Genomic DNA, 13532 nt, shown 5'->3' with positions numbered 1-13532 from the left:
TATAAGGCAAATTGACCAAGAAGAAAATTGTGTTAGAATTTTTTTTGGTCTTCTCTTACTTAAGTTCCTGTTATGCCAAGAATTGTTGTCAGAAGTAAAAGAGAATCGTTGTTTGGTCTTAGGATTTTTTTGACCTTTGCTTACCTAAGTCCTCATCATAACACCAAGAATTTCGGAAGTGAAAGAGAAGCATCATTTTGTCTTAGATTTTTTTGGTCCTTCTCTTACCTAAGTCCCCATAATGCCAAGAATCGCTGTCAGAAGTGAAAGAGAAGCGTTGTGAGCTCCAAGTTGTCTACCTGGATCACTGCATGTGAGGTGTGTCGAGTCGCCGTGGAAGGAAGGAACTGTAGAGTGCTGCTATGTTAAGGATCCAATGAAGAGAGGCACAGTCGACTACTCAAACAAGGAAGAAATTTGACGGGAAAATAGAAACGTGTCGGTAAGCAGAAAAAAAGATAAGAAGGAGGCTTACGTGTGAACAAGAATTTGATGTGAGAGACTGTCTGCTGAACAAGAGTATATGTCTATGTTTGTGAAATATTGTATGTTAAAGGTGAGTTAGACTTAACCAAGGTATGTCCTATATTCAAGCAACATTAGAATCAAATTCTAGCAATGAATGAATGAAAAGCTAGATTGTAATTTAGAGTAGATCTAAGTTTAGATTAGAAGAAAATGAGAGTAGCCAGAATTCTGTAATGACTTTGTGTATGTACTATATCGCTCTGTAAATAATTCCTTTTAACTTAATTAAATAGTTTGCAAACAACATACTGGACTGATTTCTGTCAATGCACTATCCTAAAAATATTCAAACCTGCATAAGATAGAAGTTATTATGATTTACCTTTAAGCCACGACTAAGTTAAAGTAAGAATAATATAAGCGGGGAGAATATAAGCAATATCTACTTTGTCTTTGGTTTAAGATCTTATACTCTCGCACACAGCATATAGTCTAACTTGTGCAGTCGTTAAATAAATAAATTTGTTATACTACAGAGCACAAGAGATAAGAGAAATAAATATATGGCAGCAGTTCTTGCCTTAGGCAGTCGATCATTAATGATAGTTAAGTAAAAGAAGATACAAAGGCAAAGCAGGGTAGTGCATAGTATACAGTGGCGGCCCGTACATAAGCACTGCGACACTGCAGCACTCCCAAGGAAAAAATTAAAAATTTAAATTTTGTTAGTGTTTATAAATAATGACAATGCTTACAACATTATATAAATGCAATACAACATGTTAAAGGTCACAGCTTATGTTTCGACAGCGAATGAATAGTTAATAATTGGAATTGTTAGATTAACGCTTTAGATTACGAAACAAATGCACTGCGATCTAACACAGTGTTAATATTATCACGTTTGACCAATCGCAGCCAGACTCACTGATATTCGTTTGCACTTGTGATTGCACATTACAAGGTCATTCCGACACTGCTTGGTTGGCCAGTGTATCATATTGCGCGCATAATTTCTGTGAGATACAAAACTTTTATTATTGGTGTTTGTTCATGGTGAGGGTGAAATATTTTTAATAAAGCAATTTTTTAATGTGTAAATTTATTTATTAATATGTTAATAAATTGGTTACTGATTAGAAAAAAAATAATTTATTATTTAAAAATATAAATTTTTAATTTTTTTATTTTGAATATGCAGCACCCCCACTTAAAATTTTCACTGGCCGCCACTGATAGTATAACAAAAGGTGCAGCTGACAAGAATATTGAACATATAAGCACAGAAAATTTACAATTGTTCCTCTTTATCAAGCCATGATAAGACCCCGTCTTGACTACTGTATGCAGATCTGGGCACCAGGGTTTCTTGGTGACGTGGAGGTAAAGAGGATCCAGAGGCAAGTGACCAAGATAATAGCTAGTCTATGGAATGAACCTTATGAGAACAAGTTGAAGATTTGTGGGTTACAGAAACTGGTTGATAGGTGGAACAGGGATGATATGATTGTGACATTCAAATTACTGAGGGGTTTTTACAAGATTAATTCAGAGGAAATTTTCAGAACAGGTGTGGTGGTGGGAGAACTAGGGACCATCCATGGAAACTGAGCAAGAGTGTAGTTAGCAAGGGTATTAGAACTAGATTTTTTACTTGGAGAGTGGTTAATGAGTGGAATAAGCTGCCAGAGTCTGTTGTGAGTGCCATGACTGTGAGCGAGTTCAAAGCAAAGTATGATAGATGCTGTGCAAATGCTGAATAGTTCTTGACATGATGTTTAGGGCCTCCCTCGATGAGTCTAAGGACTCCTTGGAGTTGCCCATAATAATAATAACTTTGCCATTTCCCTCTCGCCTGTGTCAGTTGCTTCAGTTATCCAATTTCATCTAGCAAAAGTTTCATTTTACTCTTAATCTGCACCAACTCTGTTTTAATTTCTTCCAACAAACAATCATCATTGCCATTCCTGCCTTCTCTTTGTTTAACTCATCTTCTTCAGGTAAAAATCATTCCTTTTTTTAGAACAAAAACTTGTGAGTTCAAATCTTGTGCAACACATGGATGTTTATAAAAGCCTGCTGTGGATGAGTTTATATAGATCCTTGAGTTTATAATACTTGTATGTAAAAATACAAACAAATAAATAAATAACTTTCATTGCCAGAGTCAATTATGGATTATGTGTTTAAGTTATGTATTATATTATGTTAAAATGAGAGCCTCCATAACTCAGTTGGTATTGACAGTGCTCTTTGTTGGCAAGATGTAATTAGAATCTCATCTAGGATATGAAGAGCCATTATCATGGCTTTTCAAGTGGGGATGAGTTAGCATTAATTGGTCTCATATGGATGTGGCAGGGTTTTCCTGGAAACTTGAACTTTTTATCGAACAAACCAGGCAAATCTGCAAGAAGAGTACATGCAATTTACAGACATAGCAGACAATGCAGATAGGATTAGTCACCCTATCATAAGCAGTAATCAGGTTTCTAAGATGCCAAGTTACTTGGCCATTGAGCCAAACACAAAGGAAAGATCAGGTGGTATAAGAAACTGAGCTTTTAATAAAAATAAATAAATAAATAAAATAAAAGAATAAAACTAAAAAAAAAATTCTTTTGTGCCTTTTTATTTCCCAAAGAGAGCTGGCAGCACTCGTTCAGCTCTAATTTATTTTTAGAAATCAGTGGACAGCCACTTTCCAACTTAAACCATCACTGATAGCTGAGATCATAGCTACCAATGATTTTAAGGCATCAAAGCAAGACTACAGCAAACAACTGTTGCCATCTCATGATCTTAAACCTTAGCTAGTATATTTTCACCTGAAATAGTGTTAAGCTCTGTGGTCAGATTTTTTCAATTGTAGAGCTAAAAACACTAGTTTCTAGGTGAAGAAAATCCTATTTACCAGCATCAAAGATTGACTAACTTTGCAACTGACTGAAAATCCAGATCTGGACTTCTAATGGCCTTTTTACTGGCAGTCTAGCATAATGGAAACAGAAATACACAAGCTTATAAAAAATTATTTAAAAAAAAAACTAATTTTCTGATTTTTTTTTTCACCCTTATTAGATGACATCAACAGCAAAGCTGTCGTATCCATAGAAGAAGCCATTTTTATCTTGTGTCTTGATAAGGCTATTGTTCCCAAATTTTCTTCAAATAAGGATGTTCATGATATGTATCATGTTTCTCATGGATGTGGAACTACCTGGAATGGGGGTAATAGATGGTATGATAAGAATGTTCAGGTACTTGAATTTTTATTTAAAAAATGTTTACAAACATGGAATAAAGAAGCAAATTTTTAGAATTAGATTTAATGTTGTTTAATATAGTTGGATTCTTAACAGGTTCTGTACATCATCTAGTAAATTTCTCAATTTTACATGCAAAAATGCAAGGATAAATTGAACATATAGAAATGCAGTACACACTCTTTCATAATGGAACAATAAATAGGTTTTATCCATATGTTATATATGTAATACCTCTATTAGATATTTATGGAAAAATTAATACAACAGAACACTTATGTTATTATTATTACATACAGGCACCTCCATGGAGTGCATAGATTCATCGTGGAATGTCCATTTCAAAAACATTAATCAAAAGTTATCAATACCTGTACAATATCTGTCATATTTTGCCTTGACGTCATTCACCAGCAAAGCACACACACAACTGACTCTGGCAATCTGTTCCACTCATTTACCATTCTCTGAGCAAAAAAATCTAGTCCTCACTCCTTTGCTAACCACACTCTTACTCAATTTCCATGGATGACCGCTAGTTTTCTCATGTTATTGAAATATTTCAGTACATTCATGTACTGAAATATTTCATTCACATCAATCCTATAACCCCCCCCTCTCCCCGAACAACCTATATGTCTCTATTCCTGCCTTATTTGTCAATCAACCAGGTTCTGTAATCCACAAATCTTCCATTTCTCCTCATATGGAACATCACACAGTCCTGCCACCATCTTAATTACTTGCCTCTGAATCTGCTCCACTTCATCCACATCTCCAAGAAACCAGATCTATGCAAAATAATCCAGATGAGGCCTTATAAAGAGGATTAACAGCTTTCTTTGTTGTCTCCTGGTTATTGAAGAACATGTATCTGCATGTTCTTCAATAATCAGGTAATCCTATGAACTGGTTTAGCCACTTTTGCAATATGCCTGCTGAATTTGCCTCTGAATATGCCTTTTGGTAAAGGGTTGTTACCAGGTTAGTGTAGAAGAAATTTTTCATAGACTGGAAGAAGGGGGTAGAACAAGGGAACATACCTAGAAGCTGTATAAGGAGAGTGCAGGGATATAAGGAGTAGGTTCTTTATTTGGAGAGTGGTTGGTGAGTGGAATGCATTGCCTGACATTGTGGTGAATGCAGATACATTGAATGAATTTAAAGCACGGTTTGATGGGCTTTGTATGTAAGTTTTTGCCTCTTGAAATGAATCTTTTGACTCCATGGAGGTCTGGTTTTGATAATAATTCCCAATCTGCCAAAACATCCCCAAATCTCTGGCTTCATCAAGTTTCAGGAGTACAGTCTCATCTGTATGGTACACAGCTCATAATCTTTTCACTCCAAATGCATAACCTTACACTTTGTCCCATTAAATTTGCATCCATTCTTCTTTGTTCATACTACCAGTCTATTTAAATCTTTCTGTAAAATATCAAGATTGCCTTAATTGGCTATTGCTCTATCTAATTTTGTATCATCTGCAGAGAACTGAATATTTCCCTTCAGATCATTTCCTATATCTTTAATGAATAAATTAAATAGTAGTGGCCCAAGTACGGAGTCCTATGACATGCCCTAATCACAGGAGTCTGCTCCTGTATCAAGTACTGTCTTGTATCTCTCTAACAACCACTCTTTTATCCACATCACTAGCTTCATGTCCATATCCATTTAATGTAATTTATGCATCAGAATTCCATTTGGTATTCTATCAAATGCCTGTGTGAAGCCAACAATATGACAAGCATAGCCATCACCTTTATCCAACTCAGTTGTCACCTTATAGAAAGTGAGTTACTGAAGCATGATCTACTCTTCACAATGCCATGCTTCCCCCCCCCCCCATGCAATATCTCATTCCTATCCACCCATTCCTCAACTTTGGTCTTGAAACCACCTTTATGTAATAGAACTAGTTTCACCTTCTTCTGTTCCCTTGGGACTCTACCTGAGCTGAGACTCGGATTAAACAATCTAGTCAAAGGGACTACCAATTCCCTAGCACATTCTCATAATGCTCGTGTATTTAGAACTGAATCCAAAATAGTTGTTGACCTCCAGATTCTGTAATATCCTATGTACTTTGAGTTCCTCTTTTCTTACTTCCATAAATCCATATCAATCCCTGTCATATCTATTACTGTAATATTATCATCTGGATGATAGACTCTTGCAGAATGATTATTCAGTAATTCAAGTAGTTGTCTGTTTCAGTCAGTTCCCTACTATCTGCATTCTTCAGTCATTCTACTGTGGTTATTCTTTCTTTTGCTTCTTTCAGATTATTCTTAGCTCATTTGGCTAATCTCTTCTCATACTCTGATTTTGCCTTTACTATACAAGTTACTCTTCTGGTCAGTGCTTTATACTGCTCATGGGTTGCTGGTCACCTCTATCTATGAAACTCCTCCCATGCTCTCTTTCTTTTTTAACTCCTGGTTAATGCTGCAACTCGTTCATTTAACTCCCGGTTTATTAATTCTCTTACCTCTTGGTATGCAGTTAGCTACTTGTTCCTTCAAATACTCCTTTACCACTTCCCATGCACCACTAACATCTTTTCCCTGAAATATATCCTTTCATGGTACAACTCCAAGCAATTTTCTAAGTTTTTCGTAGTCCCAAGCTTTGTAATTCCACATTGATCCACGGTTGATCCACAGTTGATCCACGACAGCATCATGTTGGTAAAAGCTTGCATGAGCAAATGTAGTATCGTATTTTTATGGAGAGTGAATTTAGATTAAGAGTGACTGACCTGCAGAGGGAGATAGATGAGTTGAAAGAGGAGGTGGAATGTCTTGTGAATGAGAGCAGAAGTATGAAAGATAAGATTAGGAGAATGGAAGAGATAAATGCAAGGCGAATCAGAGTAGGAGAGAGAGAGAATTTAGGGAGTATGAGTGAGAGGTATGGGGGGTGCCAGAAGAGGAGAGAATGGAAACAGTAGAAGAGATGGAATGAGAGAGAGGTATGAGAATGCTAGAAGATGAGAGGATGGAAACAGTAGTAGGAGAGACAGAATGAGAGAGGGATATGGAAGTGCTAGAAGTGGAGAAAATGGAAACAGTAGGAGAGAGGGAATGAGAGAGATGTATGGGAGTGCTAGAAGGGAGAGAATGGAAACAGTAGAAGAGAGAGGTATGGGAATGAAAGAAGAGGAGAGAATGGAAACAATAGGAGCGAGGGAATGGTAAGAGGTATAATGTATGGCGACTCAATGATCCGTGGTGTTCAAGATAGGATGTGTGAGGAGTGTTTGCCAGGAGGAACAATAGAAAGGGTGGCTGAGAGGTGAAAGGGTGAATGAGATGATTGTGATGGTAGGAACGAATGACTTGAGTGGTAATGTAAGTCGGGCAGCGAGAGATATGAGATTTTTGCTTGAGACTGTACGGAAGAAGACAGCGAGAGGAAAAATAGTGTGCATGTTGCCTAGGTATGATAATGATGAGCTGAGCAGAAGAGCGGTGATATTGAATGGCATAATAGCGAGAATGTGTGACAAGAGAGGACTGGTATATGTGGATGCTTGGAGTGCATTTGAGGAAAGAGAGGAATTGTATGCGAGAGACCGTTTACATTTGAATGATGAAGGACGTAGGCATCTGGAGAGATTGCTGTTCTGAACGAGTCAGTGAGTGTGTCCCAGGGAAATGATAGCAGGGGTGGCCTCTTGTGGGATTGGATACTTGGGAGAAGGGAAACAATGTCAGGTAACACTGAGCCCAGTGGAGTCTAGAAGGTATAATGCTGAGTATAGAAACAATGGCATTTATATGCTTTATACTAATGCCAGGAGTATCCGGAATAAGGGAGAGGAATTGGTGGCACAGATAGCATCAGCCTGGCCAAAAATTATTGCGATCACTGAGATGTGGTTGACAGAAGGGGATATAACAACAGGAATAGAAGTCGCTGGGTATAGCATTTTTCGTCAGGATAGGAGGGGAAAGCGTGGTGGTGGGGTACTGCTTATGATAAGTGATGACCTATGTCCTCTAAGAGTGGAGAATTTGGAAGGAAGTGAGACAAATGATTTTGAGAGTGTATGGTGTGAGGTAGAGGTAGGCAAGACAGGATATTTAGTGGGGTGTTGCTACAGACCCAGGAGCACAGAGGATGGGGACCAGGAGATGTTTAGACAGCTAAGTTTGGCAAGTGCAAGAAGAATGATTGTTATGGGAGATTTTAACTTCAGTAGTATAAATTGGAGAGAGGAAGATGCATGTAGCAATAGGGGAATGGAATTTCTAGAATTCTTGAGGGACAAATGTCTTAGGCAACATGTAACAGAGGGAACAAGAGGTTCAAAAGTTTTGGATTTGGTTATAGCATCAGAAGAGTTGATAATAACTGAGTTGACATCTCTCCCACCAGTTGGAGAGAGTGACCATATGGTGTTGACTTGGAAAATGAATAGACATGCAGGAGTATCAAAGAGACAGGAACTTATGTGGAATTATAAGGCAGGTGATTATAATAGTCTTAGACGTCAACTTCGAGAAGTTTCACGGAGGGAGGAATTGGAAGGCTGGGATATCACTAGTGCATGGTAAATTGTGAAAGAATATTTGTTATCAGCAATGGTAAGTTGTATACCACGAGTGAAGAAGAGGACGCAATTTGGAGTAAAGTGGATGACAAACAATATTAAACAGGAATTGCATGCGAAAAAGAGGCTATGGAAGAGATATAAGGAGACAGGTGAAGAGATGCATGAGGAATATAAGACACAGGCCAGAAGAGTGACTAGTGTGGTAAGGAAAGCGAAACTGGAATATGAGAGGAGATTGGCCCTAAGATCCAAAGAAAATCCTAGGGAATTTTTTAGCTATGTGGCCAGTAGGAGGAGAAATGACTGTGGAAGAATGATATTGTGGGTTAAAAATGGGAATAGAGTGACTGATGCAGAGGACATAGTGGAATTGTTCAATGAACACTTTATTGGAGTATTTCATCCTAGAGGAGTCAGTTTTAATGCTAGAGGGATAGGACTGTTTCGAGGTCTGGAGGTACAGGAGGAGAGTGTGTTTCAGATACTGAGTACTCTGGATGTCAGTAAAGCTGTGGGACTGGATGGTATTTCACCACAAGTTTTGAGAGAATGTGCTAGGGAACTGACAGTGCCTTTAACCTGGCTTTTCAATGAAAGTCTGGCTTTGGCAAAGCTGCCCAGGGAATGGAAGGAAGGTAAGATAATGCCATTGCATAAGGGTGGTAACAAACTGGAAGTGTCTAATTATGATGGTTTCATGACTGTACAAGGATAGTTATGAGGATCGGCTGAGAGAATGTGGACTGCAGAGTTTGGTGGATAGAAGAAGGAGAGGTGATATGATTGAGACTTTTAAACTGTTGAGAGATGGTTACAGGGTTGACACTGGAGAGTTCTTTCACTTGGTTGAACAGCAGGAAGGAGTGACAAGAGGCCATCCTTGGAAGTTACGAAAGGAAACTGTGAGCAAGAGGGTAAGGAGTGGTTTCTTTGTGTGGAGGGTGGTTGAGCCGTGGAATGCATTGCCTGATGGAGTGGTGGGAGCAAGAACGGTCAGTGAGTTTAAAGAGTGGTATGATAGACTTTGTGTTTCTCAGGGGGGGACCTCCCCTCGATGAGTCTTGACAGACTTTATGTCTTAGGAAGGACCTCCCTCGATGAGTCTTTTGACTCCTTGGAGGCCTGAATAATAATAATAATAACATGAAATCTGGTTAAGCATGTGAAAGTTTCACATGCTTAACCAGATCAAAACTGAATGATCACTTTCACCAATTAGTGGTGATATATCCATCTTAGTTATACACAAATCATGAGTACATAGTGATGTGACATGAATTTTACTCTAATCGGCTTGTTGCAGGAGCCTCATCAGTTTGGCATCCAACCCTTCTCCTTTCTCATCCGGGCTTGGGACCGGCATTGACAGAGTTTAGAATCACTGTCGAAATTTCACCAAATCAGTGTGGATTCGTTAAAAATTGTGGAACAACAGACGCAATCCATGCCATTCAGCTCTTAATGGAGAAACATCTAGAAAAGAAGAAAAACACATGCATGGCCTTCTTAGATCCAGAAAAGGTGTTCAACCATATACCACACATCTGGAAGGCATTGAGAACACATGTATCTGAAGCCTATGTGCAATGCATAAAAATGCTATATTTTTGTCACCATTATAATGTGCAGCAGGAAACTCTGACATCTTCCCAATAAAGGTAAGAGTTCACCAGGGATCCACTCTCTCATCCCTGCTCTTCATCCTCTGTATGGACACTATAACCAAGGATATTCAGAAGCCACACCCATGGACACCATTATATGCTGATGACATAATACTTAGCACTACATTGCAAAATGAACTCCAACATCTCATGCAGAAGTGGAAAACCTGCTTATATGAGTCTGGAATGAGACTTAACACCAAGAAGACAGAATATATGCAAGGAGGTGACCAAACTGATGACACACAATAGATGGCGTGAAGCTGAACAAATGCACCCAGTTCACATACCTAGAGTTCAGCATTATCTCCAATGGCAGTACAACAACAGATGTTGAAGCCCAAGCCAGTGATGCCTGGATGAAATGGTGACAACCCACTGGAGTTCTTTGTGATAAGAAGATCCCACTATACCTAAAATCAAAGATCTATAGAACAGTCATTAAGCAAGTAGCCATGTACAGAGTAGAATGCTGGTCACAACAAAGAAATATGAACAAATCCTCCATACCATGGAAATGAGAATGCTGAGATGGACACTTGGCATCACCAAGTTTGACTGCATACCAAACACCAACATATGTAAGATTCATGGCATCGTAGTAACAGAAAAGACACAAGAAGCACACCTAAGATGGTATGGTCTCATGCTATGCAGCAATGAAGACTCTCTAGCAAAATCTGCCATGAAGCTTAATGTTGACGGCCAACCAAAGTTACGTTGGCTTGAGTGCCCAACTAAAGACATACACACAACAAATGTCAACAGTAAAATTGTCCAAGACTATGATGGAGGAAACAGTGCACATGAGTGGACTCTGACTCTGTAGGAGAAGGAAGAAGAAGAGTTATACACAAATCCTCAGATGTAATCACAAGGTCCAGCATTCTTGATCTCTCTCTCTCTTGCACCTTCCATTACATTTTGCTTTAGGTAATTATTCCTAAGTAACTGCATAAATTCCCCATAATAATTACCTGCCCTCTACTTATTGAATTTATTTGCTGATGCACCATATCACCCTTTGTATTCCCTGGCACATAGCAGCAGCCAACCAAATCTCTGGCATGTTTGCTTGTATCTCACACCAGATGGCATCAAAAGCGCTGTTTTCCATTTTATTGATTTCCTGTACTAGCACTCATTTAGGCTGCAACTCATCTGATATCATCAGTAATACCCCTCTTCCCCATTATATCTAAAAATACTATAGCCATCACTTTCTATGCCTATAATTAAATCATCCTTTCAGCCATATCTCACTAATACCAATAGTTTTGGCCAATAGGAACTAACCAGGATCAGAAACTTCTACTTCTTTTTCCTCATACTTCTGGCATTAATATACATGAATAATGTAAACCTCACAATCCCATTCTTATTTACTGCCTAGAGCCACTATAGCTCAGTCAGTATAGATAAGTCCTTTGTTCGGAAAGACCTGGTTTCAGTTTCCATCTATGAGGAACCTTTATCTGGTCTCTTTCGCCTAAAGATGAGTTAGTCGGTTGCTCTTCTGGCTCATGGATACTATAGTCTAGACATTCTTCATGACAAAGAACCGCTAATCTGCTGATTTAGCTGAACTATGAAAAACCACAGGTGTAGGGAATTTGATAGATGCCAGGAAAGATCCAAAGTGAGGGTCTTTGTATCGTTCAGGGGCTTAGAAAGGAAATGTATTAATTGGATAAAAGTATCCATTCTAATACCAATGAGCTTAAGTAATTTAGATATTTGTTCAGATACATCTTTAACATATGGGAGGGACAATACAGTTGACAACTTATTGGGAGACTAGCAATTGGTGAAGCTGTGTTAGACAAAGTATTTTTGATAAACTGTATTTTTTGTGTTAGTAATATCTTGGAACACAGGGAGCACAGGATTTAATGGTACTAGATTTTTTGATTCACAAGGTGATGTGACAGAGCATGGACATAAAATCTGGTGTGGGTTTTCGTTGTAAAAACAAAACTGAAGACTTCCATCTGGCCGATGATGAAAGCAGGTTTAGGAAGAAATTGGCCATTTTTAATTTCTAGAATAAATTGAAGGATGAATAGTATATATCTTTGAAAGAAAGTTCTAAAGTTCAAATAGAAAGCCTTGCCATATTGCAAAGATATCATCCATACATCTGCACCTTTCTTTATAATAAGACCTGTGGGGCTTAGATAATTATAAAATCACATGTATATCACCATAAAATTATTTATTGTACAAATATTTCTTCTTGTGTGTCATGAGATATCGTGAAGTGAAGAACAATAGTGATGGAATTATTTTATTATTATTATTATCCTAAGATCTCATGGAGTCAAAGACTCATCTAGGAGGTCCTTTTGTCACAGCTCATCATACCATGCCTTAAACACATTCATATTCTCTGCAGACACCATGCTCTCAGGCAATGCATTCCAACCATTTACAACTCTCCATGCAAAAAACCTTTTTCTCACTCCCTTGCTTACACCATCCTTATACAGCTTCCAGAGATGACCCCTTGATCTAGCTTAATCTCTCATCATTTTATGAAACCCACTTCAACATTAACAACCTATAACAACATTATAATCCTATAACAACCCCTTACCAACTTGTACATCTCTATCATATCAGGCCTCTTCCTCCTATCCACTAGACTCTGTAAATTGCATCATCTCAATCTTTGTTCATATTCAACATTCCAGAGATCAGAAACTAGTAAGTCGTCTCTGGACCCTTTCCAACATCTCTTCATCCTTTTGAAAACCAGGTGACCAAATCTGTGCATAGAAGTCTGTATGTGATCTAATCAGAGCCTTATACAAAGGAACCAGAATTTCCTTACTTCTACAAGTCAGTGTCCTCCTCATTATTACCAGAATTTATTGCATTGTCCTCTAAATTTTAGATCTCCTATTTCCTCCATCTCCAACAATATACCCCCACCAAGATTAAACTCTACATCCCATCTTTGTTTTCCAAATTTTAAAACCTTACATTTCTCAACATTGAACTGGTATTCCCACTCCTGTGCCCATTCATTCAGTCTATTCAAGTCTTCTTGTAAGGCCACAACATCTGCTCTACTCCTCATAGTTTGTCTGAACTTTGCACATCTGCAAACAACTGAATATCCTCATTCAAATCTTTCCCAATATCGTTAACATACAGGTTAAACAGCAGTGCCCTAAAACAGACCCTTCAGACACACTAGTGACTTTCTTCTGGGATATTGCTCCCTATACATGACTTGTTGATACCTGCCAAACAGCCAATCTACAATCCATTGCACTAGTCTAATATCCAACCCCATCTACTCTTCTTTATAATTTCTAGTTTGATTATTAACTTATCATGTAGTAATCTATCAAAAGCCTTTGCAAAGTTCAAGTATACTACTGTGTTCCCATTTCCCATGTCCAATGCTGCTGTCACCTTATTGTAATAAGTAAACATGTTTTAGTAATAAAACGTGACCTCTCTTTATTAAATCCTTGCTGTCCATCAAAGATAATAATCGTTGTGAACCCAATTCTGGATCCTGATTCTCACCAACCTCTCCAACACTTTAACCACAACACC

The 13532-nt window shown here is 38.1% G+C and overlaps 1 protein-coding gene across 1 annotated transcript in view; it reads left to right on the top strand.

The window, feature by feature from the left end:
- The window catches only part of LOC150103773 (carnitine O-acetyltransferase-like), a 179270-nt gene that overhangs the window by 126237 nt on the left and 39501 nt on the right, over nucleotides 1-13532 (top strand). Inside the window, exon 8 of the mRNA XM_090397071.1 lies at nucleotides 3550-3728. Coding sequence (XP_090253197.1) covers nucleotides 3550-3728 — 179 coding nt within the window. The remainder of the gene's footprint in view (nucleotides 1-3549; nucleotides 3729-13532) is intronic.

Source organism: Typopeltis vanoorti, chromosome 8, assembly GCF_054136105.1.
Source record: "Typopeltis vanoorti isolate ZY-2024b chromosome 8, IOZ_Tvanoo_1.0, whole genome shotgun sequence".
Taxonomy (NCBI): Eukaryota; Metazoa; Arthropoda; class Arachnida; order Uropygi; family Thelyphonidae; genus Typopeltis; species Typopeltis vanoorti.
This window is presented reverse-complemented; position numbering and strand designations above follow the sequence as displayed.